This window comes from Caloenas nicobarica, chromosome 1, assembly GCF_036013445.1.
Source record: "Caloenas nicobarica isolate bCalNic1 chromosome 1, bCalNic1.hap1, whole genome shotgun sequence".
NCBI lineage: Eukaryota > Metazoa > Chordata > Aves > Columbiformes > Columbidae > Caloenas > Caloenas nicobarica.
The window spans coordinates 189,116,328-189,131,173 of record NC_088245.1 but is presented as its reverse complement, the minus strand read 5'-3'; the positions used below and the strand labels follow the sequence as shown (position 1 = coordinate 189,131,173).

The 14,846-nt window shown below is 41.3% G+C and overlaps 1 protein-coding gene across 9 annotated transcripts in view; it reads right to left on the bottom strand.

Annotated features, from left to right (window-relative positions):
- Positions 1–5,155, bottom strand: part of SUPT20H (SPT20 homolog, SAGA complex component) — a 32,130-nt gene extending 26,975 nt beyond the window's left edge. For 7 of the 9 annotated variants that reach the window (XM_065635525.1, XM_065635559.1, XM_065635513.1 and 4 more), the window contains exons 1-5: positions 5,067–5,155; positions 2,985–3,082; positions 1,753–1,788; positions 569–627; positions 419–485 (exon numbers count right to left, since the gene is read on the bottom strand). In XM_065635525.1, coding sequence (XP_065491597.1) covers positions 419–485; positions 569–627; positions 1,753–1,788; positions 2,985–2,987 — 165 coding nt within the window. In that variant the 5' untranslated portion in view covers positions 2,988–3,082; positions 5,067–5,155. Of the gene's footprint in view, positions 1–418; positions 486–568; positions 628–1,752; positions 1,789–2,984; positions 3,083–3,320; positions 3,372–5,066 lie in introns of those variants that run through there. The other 2 variants (XM_065635551.1, XM_065635517.1) reach the window with 2 other exon arrangements.
- Positions 5,156–14,846: the final 9,691 nt, after the last annotated feature.

Below are 14,846 nucleotides of genomic sequence, written 5' to 3'. Positions count from 1 at the left end.
CATCCCTCAGTTATTTTAATAGTACTGTTATCTAATAAACTTGTTAGATACACCTCTGCATTCTAGACCATTCTTTCAAAATTCTCTCTTTTCATGTATAGAAAAGCATCTCAAGAGCACAATCTTTACAATCCTCTGCCAGCATTCTACCTTATAACCTTTAAAAACAGATTCAGGATTATCAGGTGTATGTGGTTTTTTGTTTGGTTTGGGTTTTTTTCAAACTGAACTAAAATGATGCTGTTAAATTATACAGTTTAATTCACAAAAGTCATAATAATAATTTATCCTATAGTGTTAGCTTTAGGTAACTACTACAGTTACCAGAACTTACTTTTTTTTTAACAAAGGAACTAAATATTTTCTGAACTTGCCTGTTCAGACAGCAATGAAAAGCTTTGCAGCAATTTCCACTTACCTTTATCTCAGGCTCTTTTTCACATTCTTCTATATATAAATCATAGAGTTTTTGAAATACAGATTTTCTGAAATTAAAGAAGTTTAAAATGTAACCAAAACTAAATCAAATAAATGCTATTTAAATGCTAAGTACTGAATATCTTACTACCTTCCACTGGATAAATATTTTCTTTTGGGAGGTCTCTGACGGGCACTTTCAATTATATACTAAAAGAGAAAAGTAGACCAAAAAATAACATACATATTACAAATAAATTTAATTCCAGCTACCACGCAACTTTATATCAGTATCAGACAGTGTTCTATAGATATGGAAAGTAAATAATGGTTATGGTACACAGCTGTTTCAAAAAGTACTAAACATGATCTGGTGTATGTTACAGTCATCAGCAAGAACTCATATCAATTTAGCTGTGAAACACAGCATTTCATGCCTATGGCACGAATTGCATGCAATGTCTTGATTTTACATTCATATTTTGTTATTACAGTAGAAAATAACAGTACTGTAGCAGTTAAGACAATAACATAAGAAAGTTAACGTGCTAAGATACAATCCAATTCATGCGTACTGACAATATTTACAAATCAAGTACTCAACATAACCAACTTCGGGAAGTTTAGTTTTCCCTTTGTTTCCTGCATTTGCACTAGTTTTCTCTACAGAGCTGTGTATTATAAATACAATTAATGTACATTAAATATTTGAATTAAAAAATAAGAATAAAAATATAATCCAATGTTAAATGTAGCTTATACTCTAACAAGATTTTTCCAAATCTCTATTTTTTGTCTGCAGTATTTGGATTAACAGCTTAGTTCAGAATTTCAATGCAGAGAGGTTCCCTCACAGAAACATGTATTTCCCATAACAGGATTCAAGGTCACCATTGTATCAGATGTCTGCATGAAAGAGCATGTGTGTGAAGGCAATTGCCTCTTCGTTCTAACTGGGCTACCCTTAAAAACACGAAAAGGATTTTTCCAAATATTTCTGCTAGGTGTCTCTGGATTCCCACTGTACATTTCTGCTTATATCACAGCACACAGATTTGCGTGTTTGAAAGGGGAAAACTGAAGTCCTGCATATTCTATCATCATTGCACCTGATGATTTCTCAGTACAACACACGTAAGAGACAAATATTCAGCATAGCAATTTTAGTGAGAATTTTGCAAAACCAGTGTTAAACATATAGGTGATTATTGATATACATATATATTTATGTAACATGTTCCTCCACAGCTTTTCAGAATATAAAAATATAACAGTTATTTTTTAACTGTGAGAACAATATATCAAGTGCAAACAAGTAACGTAGCTACTCCTTACCTCTGCACGATCCAATGCCAGTTCTAAAGCTTGCTGCTGCAAGAATTACAAAGGTTTTTTTTGAAAAAGTACATTAACCATTTAAACATCCTCATACATAAAAACCACTACAACTCTATTACTACTGATATGAATTTATAGTTAGAAGATGGGCTCAAACATTCTTTGGCACATACTAAACTTAGTGGCTGAAACCTCACATAACTGCATCAACAGTAATTAATCCCACTACCAAATGTCTACACTTCCAAGATTTTGACTGAATTAGGAAGTCTTAGAACAATGAAAGGCAATAAAAATTCACAGTAGGAACAGAAATCACACCTAATAGAAGTAATAATAATAATAATAAATATTAACCAAAACAATTAGAGATGGCAAGTGGAAAATCTGGACTACACTACTCAAAAAATAGAGAAGTGGTTTGGAGAATCTTCCATTCTTCAGTAAAGATTAAAACCACTTCTAATAGGTACTCCTTCCCTTATATTATATTTATTATATTAGTGCTATTTTCTCAGTTTAACCCATCCCAATCAGCTGTTCATGAAAGCAAATACCTTTACACAACCCTCAAGGAACTAATGTTATTTCATACATTAGAATAGAAGTCTGAGGAGAAAAGCATACTTGAGTAACAACAAAGAAATATACAGTAAAAATACTTGGGCTTTTTATTATTCACCTATAGTGTCTCTAATGCAAAATTTCTTACGTGTTCTTGGGAAAAAAAAGCACTGGATGTGCTATTACTCATTAGAACCTGTCACTGCAGAACATTAAAATTTTAGATATATGAGTATGTCAAATACTCATGCTTTCTACAGAGGTCTAGTGGATAACTGCAGTATTTCAGACACTCAATTCACTCACTGCTTGACAATAGGTAAAAATCCACAGCAATATTGTCACCTGTAAATAGAAGAATACTATGTGGAGGCAGGATTTCTACTCTGTACTCAGCTGTCTAACACCAGTTGTGACTGAAAACACACCACTAGGTTTATATGATAAATCCTACGATGCACTGGGCAGTGACTAAGTGTTTAGAAGTATTTACAAGCTATGAAAGAAGACATCCCCGAAAAAAGAAATATCAGAATTCAGAAGAGACAAGCAAAATAATTTTTTTAAGCAAATGAGAAACATTAAGGGCATTCTCCTCATCAGCCAGACAGCTAACAGATTAGAGGGAAAAGATCCTAAAATATATTACCTGAATCATAACTTACCATTGTAGCTGTAGCCAGGTGACCAAATGGCTAAAGAAGTACTTAAGAAGTTTAGTGCAGTGGGCAAAGAATCATACTTTATGGTCACAGCTGGGGTACTGAAAAAAAAAATGACAAAAATATCGCTAGGAAACTAAACAAGCACTATATTTAAGTATAACATTTTCAGTGGCTAATTGTACTTAAATTTAACTTGCATAGTATCCTTTCCTCCAAAAGTATAAACAAAAACATTCCATTCAGTGTAAGTGCAGAGGTTACTATTCTAATGACTACTATTACTTTACACAATCATTTTACATTAGTTATATTAAATATTAAAGTAACAAAAAGTACATCATTGGAAATATTCAGCAAAGTACTCTTCTCTATTGCAGCGGTCTACCTGGACACTCTAAACATCACATCCACAGAGGCACAGAAGGCTATTTAATGACAAGCAGCCAGAACGTTTAGCATACCCTATTAGGGACTTTTTGTTTTGCTTTTATGAAGGTATTATTCAACAGACAACAATGTCACTAGCAGTGCCTTCTATTTTGAGATGTTAGTTTAATTCTGACTCACAGTAGGCTGTCAATTAGAAAGTGAATAAAATTTGCACAGCACTAGCACGTTCCTTAGATGTCCTTGCCCTCAGATACAATGTCCCTATGCCACTCTATTTTTAATTTCAGCTAGATAGTTGCATGTGAAAAAAAAACAAACTACCTCAAAACCCCCAATCTTTAAATCCTGTCTTTTGTATCATTCCTAATGATGAGATGTGAAAATTCAAGTAAATTTTGCTTTCACATTTGAACACTATAGTGCCTCACTATATTTGAAACGTTCACTTAAGTCATTCCAACAGGCATAATTTTAATTAGTGCAAATATTTCTGTCACAGCTACATTCCATATCAGCTATGGCTTTGGCAAACACCTTCCTAGATTTCAAATGTCATATGCTTGCTACCTCACACTTGCCTAAACCTTGCTTAGCTGTTTCACCGCGGACCGATTTCACACAGAATCACAGAATGTCAGGGATTGGAAGGGACCTCAAAAGATCATCTAGTCCAATCCCCCTGCCAGAGCAGGAACACCTAGATGAGGTTACACAGGAAGGCGTCCATGCGGGTTTTGAATGTCTCCAGAGAAGGAGACTCCACAACCTCCCTGGGCAGCCTGTTCCAGTGCTCCATCACCCTCACTGTGAAGAAGCTTCTTCTCAAATTTAAATGGAACCTCCAGTTTATACCCATTGCCCCTTGTCCTATCATTGATTGTCACTGAAAAGAGCCTGGCTCCATCCTCGTGACACTCACCCTTTATATATTTATAAATATTAATAGGGTCAACCATCAGTTTCCTCCAAGCTAAAGAGACCCAGCTCCCTCAGCCTTTCCTCATAAGGGAGATGCTCCACTGCATCATCTTTGTGGCCCTGCGCTGGACTCTCTCCAGCAGTTCCCTGTCCTTCTTGAACTGAGGGGCCCAGAACTGGTCACAATATTCCAGATTTCAGTAGAAAAAAACCCCACAATGACTCAGAGCTCCCTGCAAGGCTGGAACCTGCTGGCTTCTAGCTGATGGCAAAGCGGTAGGTAAAAATCAGCTTGCGGGGGATGGCCCAGGGGGCGTCCCTCCGAGACATCCTACGGGGCAGCTGCTCTCCGAGCTGCCTCCCCGCGCACGCCCCGGCTCACGCCGAAGCCAGGTCCCAGGAGAGGCACGCCGTACGGCCCCGGGCCCGGCTGCGAGCAAGGCGCAGGTGCAGCCCCGCAGGGAATGGGGAGTCCGACCCGCCCAGGCCCCGCTGCGACCCCCGCCAGGCGCCTGCCGGGGCTGCGGCCGTCTCCGCGGACACTGGCCTACCTGCGAGGGCGGAGAGCGACCGGTCGGAGCGACCGACCGCAGCAGCCAGCCGGAAAGGGCAGGGCCGGGACACACCGCAAGGCCGCGCCGCAAGCCGCAGGCCAGGCCCCCGGTTCCCGCGGCCCGCCCCGGTCCGCTCGGACGCACGGAGCCGCCGCCACCCGACCAACCGCCCCCTCCCCGGCGCGGGCTGGAGAGACCCGTGCCGCCGAAGCGCCGTTACCTGCCGGCCTCCCGCAGGGCCCTGCCCCCCGCGCAGCGGCCCCCGCCGCCCGGTCATCCGCCCCCGCCTCAGCCCACCGCGGCGCCCCCGGCCGCTTCCGCCCCGCCGCTTCCGAGTCGCTCCCGGAAGAGGCGGGGCAGTCGCCATGGCGACGAGGTGGGTTAGGTGGAGGGCGGGAAGCGCCTGGCGGCGTCGCCATAGAGACGGGAGGGCCGGCTCCTATGCCCCGCCCCTTCGCGGGCGGCCCGCGGGCCCCGCTCGCGCCGGGAGAGCCGTTGGGCGCCGAGGGGCGGGGCCGGGCGGGGCGGGGCGGTGGCAGCGGGCGGGGGGACGTGAAAGCGGGGCGAGGTGTCTGTGGGGTTCAGTGGTAGTAAAGTGCCTGGCTACCTCTGCAGGCCAAAGGTTTGATGCCGTTGGGATGATCGGAATAGGTGTCCTTGTGTCTCAGGGGGGCCATAAGGATATCTGGAGATTTTTGATGCGTGACTCCCAGGCAGCAGCGCATTGTGGAAACCAGTTTGACTGAGCTACGAAGATGATGAAGGGAGTGGAGCATCTCCCTTATGAGGAAAGGCTGAGGGAGCTGGGTCTCTTTAGCTTGGAGAACAGGAGACTGAGGGGTGACCCCATTGACGTTTATAAATATATAAAGGATGAGTGTCACGAGGATGGAGCCAGGCTCTTCTCGGTGACAACCAATGATAGGACAAGGGGCAATGGGTATAAACTGGAACACAGGAGGTTCCATTTATATTTGAGAAGAAACTTCTTCTCAGTGAGGGTGTCAGAACACTGGAACAGGCTGCCCAGGGAGGTTGTGGAGTCTCCTTCTCTGGAGACATTCAAAACCCGCCTGGACGCCTTCCTGTGTAACCTCATCTGGGTGTTCCTGCTCCAGCAGGGGGATTGGACTAGATGATCTTTCGAGGTCCCTTCCAATTCCTAACATTCTGTGATTCTGTGGTTCTGTGAGGGCAGAGAGGAAAGGTTGGGTGCTTGGTAGTGTGAGAGCAATTCGAGGTCCAAGAAGGATTACTTAGGAAACGTATGGTGGACACATGGCTGAGGATGCTTTGCTTAGTACAAGCTCAGTGCCTGAATGAAATTTTTACTCAATGATAATGCTCTCTGTTTAAGTAATTCCCATTTGAGGTATACTGGAATTATTCTAAAGAATGATTATTGGAACATTTAAGCCTCTTTTCTCTGTAACAGATTGTTGTGGGTGTTTTAGCAGCTGCTTCTGGGTAACTTGCAAGAGCTGCTAGGTGGTTCATCAGATCAATATGCAAACAACCGTCAGTTTGAAGTGATAAAAGCTAATTTTAAAATTGCATTAAAAGCCTGATGTTTCAAAAATGGCTGTCTGTTTTTTGGGGTTTATTTGTTTTGCTGGGATGCTCAGTTTTCTGTAAAATAAGACAAAATAAAGCGGAACTGCATAACAGATTTGGTATATATAGGATCATGTACATATTGCAAATTTCTTTGAATTACAGAGTAAACAACAAAGAGATTGGAGGCAGCTTGAGGAGAAATTTACTGTCACCTCTCCCTCCAGAGAGGTTAAATAATGCCTGTATTGTGTTTGGCAGATATTTGTCTAGCAATGATCACATCTGTCTGCAAGCAAAGTTTAATAATATGTTATTATAGATTAACAAACATTAGTATTACTTGGTAAAATATCTTTCTGATAAAGGATTGAAACATCATCATGCTAGGAAAACAGTTTAAAGTAGCATCTGTATTCCTAAAAGAATAAGAATTAGGAAAAATATTTTAAATACATTGTCCCTCAGCACAGACAGGAGCATCAAAGGATGTATCTGTAAACTACTGCTGGGTTCACATGAGATGCCCACAGTGCTGTGATAGGTTGCTCATGTGGGCACCCTGGCAGGAGGGTTCCTGGTTGGGAAGCCAGTGTCCATACTCTGAGTCTGTAAGTATTTCCGAGCTCTCCCAGGCACGTCCACACTGTACATTGCACATGCTGTCCCTGGGCACAGCAGTTCCCTGAGGTGTTGCCTGTTGTTCCCAGGCCTTTCCAGCACTTCTGGCTGAGTCACTGTTTATAGCAGTGGGCAAGTGTGCTACCCCGTGATTCAGCAGCCAGTCCAATGTGAAACACCACACCTAGCACTGCCCTTCAGTGCCTTTGCTAACCTTGCAATACTGACGTGTCCTAATGAGAGGTGACTTGAAAACTCAATGAAATTTAGACAAAGGGAGCTCCAGGGAGCTCTGGACAAAGAGTAATGCTGGAGAGTTTCCTGTAGGACCACCCAGGTATTATGTGTGGTGACACTGCTTTTGTTTCAATACCAAGTTCTTGTTAGCCTTTCTGTGTCTCACGCTCAAAGCAAAGCCAAAATTTGGAAGTCGTAATTGCTGATGATACCTGGAGTCTCTCAGATGTTCTCAGCACATACAATAAAAACCTCTGATGTGATGAGTGTTCTTCGGATGTGGGGATAAACAAGACGGGCACCTAATTTCTGCATGTAAAAATGTTTTGTCAGGAGGCCATGCTGTTCCTGAACACCAGAGAAGAGATGACCAGGAGCCCACACTGGTCCAGAAGCAGGTGGCAGTTCTTCTAGTCTCATCCAGGCACCTAATAGACGTATTGTACAGTGGTTCTGCAGCTGCATTTGATCCAACTTTGAAGCTAGCCCACCTCTGAGCAGTCAGTTGGACTGCCTTTCAACCTGATTTTTTTCTGTAGTTCTGTGCTCTGTGCCATCTGCTTTACATTACCCAGAAACTATAAAAATTATCAGAACATAATTGTCATTATGAAAGCCATTTTTGATCACTTTTTTCTGTGAACTGAAGAATGCTGGGAATGTGAGAGTGTTAAATTGTTATCTAGGCTTTGTTTCAAAAGGATTACTTATATTTTTAAAAATTTCTGCTTATGTCTGTAACTTCTTATATTTTAATATGGTTAGTAAGAGTTTCACATGGTGAAATACAGGCATAAATTAAGTATCATTTCATCTCAGCTTAATCGGATGCCCAGAGTGTGAAGCATTGTCTCACCACCGGAGTGGCAATATGCACAAAGTTCCTTTGGTTTTGAACTGTTACATTTTACTTGGGATAACCAGGCAGCCTCTTTCTGCCCAGCAACATCATCATCCTCCTTGAGAGACCCACGCACTAACATATTCTTGTTGCCACAGTCTAGCTTGATGACCATGATGCCAACCATTTGTTGACTGCACATTCTGTCCCTGCTCAGTGCCCATCTGCACAGGCCTTTCGTTGGCTCATGTAGTGCTGCCTTTGAGAGCAGCTCTGTGCCAAATGCTGTAAAGTCCCACAGGGATTCACTGCAGAGAAATGGCAACACAAGTAGCAGTAGGACAACTACACATTTCCTAAGATCTCCTATGCGAAGGCTCAGTTAATATAGCAAATGACACATATGAATCTGAGTCAGATTTATATGCTCAGGCTGAGGCAGTGACTCAAGTATGGTCCCTCTCATTTGAGTACAAATGAAAAAAGAAATGACAACATGCTATGAGTAGGAAACTATTCAGATCAGACAGACTATAGTCATGTGAATGAAACTTAGGGCAAAGAGCCATGAACTCCTGAATTTTAATTCAGTTATGTCATTTACTTTCTGTGTGGGTACTTATAAATCCCTGTGGCTAACATTTCCTACCCTGGGTATGTACATCCATATTTAGGACTTAGATGATTTGCAGACATGTTGAGGACGCAAAGCTTCTATTTCTTTTTAAGATCAGACACAACTTGTCAAGTAGAACCATGTATTCTTTTGTAGGCATGTATTTCTAATCTGACTGTTTAAATAGAATTTTACAGTTTGTGAATAGAGATGAACAGCATTCTTATTCAATTTATATTCAATTTGTTGTCTGAACATTTGGTTTTGCTTCATAAAAGCTCACACAGAAGGTTATAGAGAAACCCCTTCATTTATTTTCAGGCAATAGGAGTCAAGAAAACATGAAATACTGTGGAGTAAATGTTTTGAAATGACTTGGAGTAGGATTCAGTGCATAGTTAAGACACATAAAGTAGTTGAGCTAGAAGCACAGGTATTCGTTACATTCAATAGGGAGTTTGGAAATATTTGGGGAAACCTGCTGATGCCCTCTGCTGACACCCCCTCACCCCAAGCAGGTGTTGTAAATAAAATGAAAATAAGCAAACCCATGCCTCCTGCACCTTCAACTATTTTATGGTAAGACATTACCTTTAAATTTTACACGTTCTAACAAACCTATAAGAAGCTGGAAATTATGTTTTCCTCTCATTCTTTTCCTGGATATAAGATTGCTCATCAAACAAATTCATACATGACATTACTTCTTTGAGTCCATCAGTTGGTGCTGTGATTGCCTACGTCTTAAAGGCTAAATCTACATGAGTCATGTTAGCTCACCTTGGCACCTTTGGGGACAGATTCCCTAGTGCCCATACAATCTAGCCTGTAGCATTTGCCATGAAGCAATATGAGTATCTTGTTTGGTCACCAGAAATGAGAAGGAAGGAATATCACACTAAGATAGTTCATCCTTCACAACACTCATAGGTAAACAGTTTATGTTCATAAGTGGTCAGAATGGCAGTGAGTCACACCATACTGTCTCGTGTCCTTTAGCACTCCAACATAACCAACCCTCATAACTTTCTCTCCTGCCCAACATACCGAAGACAATCAATTCAGCTTACTCAAAAGTAGGTATTTTGGATAAGTTTCGGTTGCTTGAAGATAAGTATCTAGTTCCTTTTGTGATTCCCCTGGGGTATCTTAGACACTTTTTCAGGACTGACAAATATGACACGGAACTTGAGGGAGATTTGTATTCTTCAGCTGGAGAGGCTAGCTAACAGTGTCTAAAATGGCACTACATGCCTGTCTTTAGTCAACCTGTAGCTGGTCAACCAAGTCATTTTCTTGGACTTCCTGACTGTGCTGATGAGCTCCTCTGACTATGGGAGCATTAACACATGTAGACACCTAAAATTAGGTATCTCCATCTCAAACTGAGTCTTTCTGCAAGAGCTCTCCTGCTTCAGTTTTGGGGTATTCATCCAGACACACCTTAAAAACAGCCTTGAATTTCAGAATGTTCTGACTTATGCTCATCTTTGTTGGGTTTCTGCTTTAACGACTAAAGAAATTGATTTATCATTGCAAATTATTTATGATTTCTATCAGAAAAATATAACAGTCAAAGCTACTCAGTTCCAATCACATGTATTATTTTGAATTTTCTCTTCTCATGGCAGTTGCAGTGAGGCTACCTAGAGCTGGACAACCTTGTCCACTTTGCAGGACATTACGGAGCCTTAGGAAGATGAACAGGGCATTCACATCACAGATGTATGGGACACCCAGAGACAACGTCTGTTCCACAGTCCAGTTAAATTTTTTCAACATCTCCATCTTGCTCTTCCGTGAACTTATTTGCACCTCTGACACTTTACTTCCCAGTGACAGAATCACAGAATCACAGAATGTTAGAGATTGAAAGAGACCTCGAAAGACCATCCAGTCCAATCTCCCTGCTGGAGCAGGAACACCCAGATGAGGCTACACAGGAATGTGTCCAGGTGGGTTTTGAATTTCTCCAGAGAAGGAGACTCCACAACCTCCCTGGGCAGCCTGTTCCAGTCTCCGTCACCCTCACCGTGAAGAAGTTTCTTCTTAAATTTAAATGGAACCTCCTGTGTTCCAGTTTATACCCATTGCCCCTTGTCTTATCATTGGTTGTCACCGAGAAGAGCCTGGCTCCATCCTCGTGACACTCACCCTTTATATATTTATAAACATTAATGATGTCACCCCTCAGTCTCCTCTTCTCCAAGCTAAAAAGACCCAGCTCCTTCAGCCTTTCAGCTGTTTCAGTCACAGAATCACAGAATGGTTGGGGTTGGAAGGGATCTCTGGAGATCATCTAGTCCAACCCACCTGCTAAAGCAGGTACACCTAGAGCAGATCGCACAGGAATGTGTCCAGGCGGGACTGTGTCCTGTCTTACTCCTACCAGCATCTCACAGACACAAAGGAGGAGCAGGATGGGCAGCCCGGCCATCCCTTCTTCATTTTTTCCCCCTTACTTCAATATAACAGCTCCTACTGAGCACAGCACAAACTGGTCAATACGAGATGAAATGGGGCAAGAATTCCTGGGATTTCTGTACACAGAAATGCGGAGATCGGAGACTGAATTTAGGAGCTAGCATCCTCCTCAGGATAGCAAATAAAGCAAGAAGATTTAATAGCAGACCAATGGTAAATTGGAAATGTCGTGAGCCACAGAGCCAGAGGTTGAGGTTGCTAGGAGTGATTTTTGGATATTTCTGTTTCTTTGAGAAAGGGAGGGCGAAGGAAGTGAGGACAGGGGAGATGGAGAATGGTCAGAGTAGATCAGCTCCCTGATGATCTGGAGGCAGGCAGTCATGGTTAGCTAGGGCCAGAGGAGGCTGTGCTGTCCAAGTTATACTTTCCTGCCCTGTGCTTACATAGAAACGTTTATGAGAAGGCTAAAGCGTGCTTTTAATAATTGATGTTGTTGCAGGATTCAGCCATGATGCTAGGTTAATCCTTTGCTTGTGTTTGGTGTCGGGATAACTGTCATTCTCTTTCCAAAAGCCAGGGAACCAGTGGTTGGAGGAGTTTGGCACTGAGGGCACTTCGAGAACAACTTAAGGCAATATAGGTACAGCTGAAAATTAAGTATGAATCTAGGATGCCAAGCTTATGCAATGGACTGCAGCATGCTAGCATATAAAGAGAGGGTTACCTTGAAACCATCTCTAACATGTTCAGTATTTCAGGGGAAAGAATCTGTCCAGTACAAGTTGGTACCACACGACAGACCATAGCAGTCAACTTGGCTTTACTAAACAGTGAGGTTTCCATGGCAAACCATACTGGAAAAATAAAATGATGTCTAAATGCAAGAATCTCAACATAACAAAATTTAGGACAGCCTCAGAAATCCCTATAAATTTTTGTCAAATTATTCTTCATTTGGCAAAATACATGTACATACTTCCATTGTGAATAAAGTTAATGTGCATGTTGAGTTAATTAATCTATAATAATGGTAGAAAAAAAGCTGTTTTCTTCTCCTTCAAAGATTAAAAAATGCATCTTTTATTGAGCTGCTTCTGTAATAAGTAAGCAAATAAATGTGCCATTTCTACATATTTAATTTTTGGATGAGCTGCTTTGGTTGAGTTTTCCAGACTTCAAAAGCAACAGATTTGTTGGACTTCTCTTGCAATACTCAGAGTCTGGAAAACATTTCTGCTTATTTGTATTTTGAACATATACAGGTGATGTTAACGTGCAGCACATTTGTGACTCTTTGGAAGAGTTGTCTTTGGTTTATTTTTTTATTATTTTTTATTCCAATAATGATGCCCTTGTTATGGTCTGCCTGTCTAGTTTGGTCTGATTCCCTTTTGCTTATTTCATGGTAAATCAGAACAACATTATTTACAACAATGTAGGTACATAATGTGACTAAGAGAATGAACTGTATGAGTGCTTTCATTAGCACTTCTGTGCTAGACACTGTAGGATATATAGGGAGGAGCATAGTAGAGTAACTATGGCTATCGGGTGAAGACTGTCCTTACATCATTTACCCTGTGTCAGGAATTTGAAAGACACAGCCCTCATTTCCATGACTCTGTGTCTTTCTTTGTCCTTCTGGATGGAGACAACTGAATTTAATGTTGTGTCTTGCATATTTTCTGTGTTCTTCATATGGAAGCCTCCCATATTTCACTGGAAAATCATTGCAGCAATCTTTTCAGAGCTCTGGATTTAATTTTCACTGTAGGACAAAAATAACAGGAAACCTAAGATCCTTAATCTTTGATGTCTGGAGTGTATCATGGAGCTGTTAAGTTTTCACTCAATGTGATAGGGGTTCATAAGTCTTCACAGCAATCAGATATGCTTAGATTATGAAAAAATGGCAACGTACCTATCCCTAACCTGACTTATTTTTTTTTCTGAATCCAACGATACATATTTCTTGGGCAAAAGGTAAGTTAACAAAAAAAGAATAAAGATAAGTTGACCAAACTATGCAGATAGCTAAGAAACTAATAATGGGATTTACTCAATACAGAGCTCCCAACAGAGATGAGCATTCATCTGCTGAGTGTCATAAACACCACATCAATCAGATGGATGTTGGCATAAGGCAAATACATTACTGCTGTTGGCCTGTAATTAATTTTCATTTCTTTAATAAAATAATTAGTCCTTGGCTTACTGTATGGCTTTGCTGGAACTTCTACCTTTTCCAGCTTTGAATTAAACTATTTATGGAACCAAATTAGCGTGTTGTCCTGCCTGCAATGACTGTTTCACTCAACCCACTAGAGGTCAGGGCTGTACTGCTAAGGTAGATGGTTAAAAATCAGACAGGAAGAAATCTCTCTTAGTATGTTGCCAGAAGTGAAAATTTTGTCAGAGGCTTCTAAATTTCAGAGATTAAAAAGATGTTGTATATATTATTCAGTTAATATTAAATAACCCATTGTGTCTAATACTGATGAAGCAGGCTCATTTGACAGATCCATGGTTATTATAAAATTATGTAGCTTGATATAGCAATGACAAAAAAATACCTAATTTTAAAAAATCCTTCTATCTCTAAATTTCTGTTTGATTACTGTTGAAGCTTTATTTCCAGCTTTGTGATTGCATTTTATGTGCTGGTTATTTAAGTGTCTACTTAAAGAAGATCAGAGACAGATGTAAGGGACATTTCTTAGTTCTGTTGAACAGGGGTTAATTCCAGTCATGTAACCTTCTCAGCTGTGTTTTGAAGGAATGGGTTACAATAGAAATAGTTTGTAATCCAAAGGATGGGCAAGGTCTTTGACATTTCATAGCTTGACACTCAGTCCAGGAACTTTCGCTCTTTACTTGCCGGTTATAAGAATTTATAACTGGTTACGAATGACTAAAACATAGCACATGATCAGTACTTGGTTAAAAATGTTTTATTCTGCTCTTTAATAGCATCCTTTTTGTATAATTCATACATGCTAAAGTAAAAGGGAAGCAAAATGCTCATGGCAAAACTATACAAATGGTTGATTACTTTGTCCACATTACTGTGAGAAAGCATCAGTATAAATCAAAGCCAAGGAGAGGCAGACAGGAGAGCTTGGTATCGCTTCTGGGGTAAGAAATGAGACATCCTTTTCCTGCTATATTGCCTGTAAGCCCAAGATAGCTATCTCCACCTTGTGACAAGAAAACAAAACCTGAACAGATAAGAAATTCAGTATTCATCCTGAGACTAGTAGTGACACTCATTCCTTTGGCATTGTTTGCTATGAGGTCAGTGTCTAAAATACCTAAAACATCTCTCTCAAGCGACCAGACTTCAGACACAAAGGATTCATTTGTCAGATTGATGTCTGCTTGTATGATGGATCTATGTCTGCAAGTGGAGGCAGGTGACAGCAGCGCCAGTTCCTTGCTGTGCATGTAGCATCACAGGAGGGATGCTCGCCTGCATCTGGAGGAGGTGGCTCTATGGTGTGTGTGCTGGGGGTGCCACAGGGAAGGGCTGATAGTGCAGAGAGGCTGCTATAGAGAGCCAGGTAGTGGGATCATGCTCCTGGCTTTGCTGCCATTATGCCAGCCCAGTGGCCATTTTGCCCGACCAGTAGTCAGAAAATCCCACATTAGGGTAACATGTGACATATGGGGCTCTGGAGCAGTGAAGCTGCAAAAACACAAACTGAAGG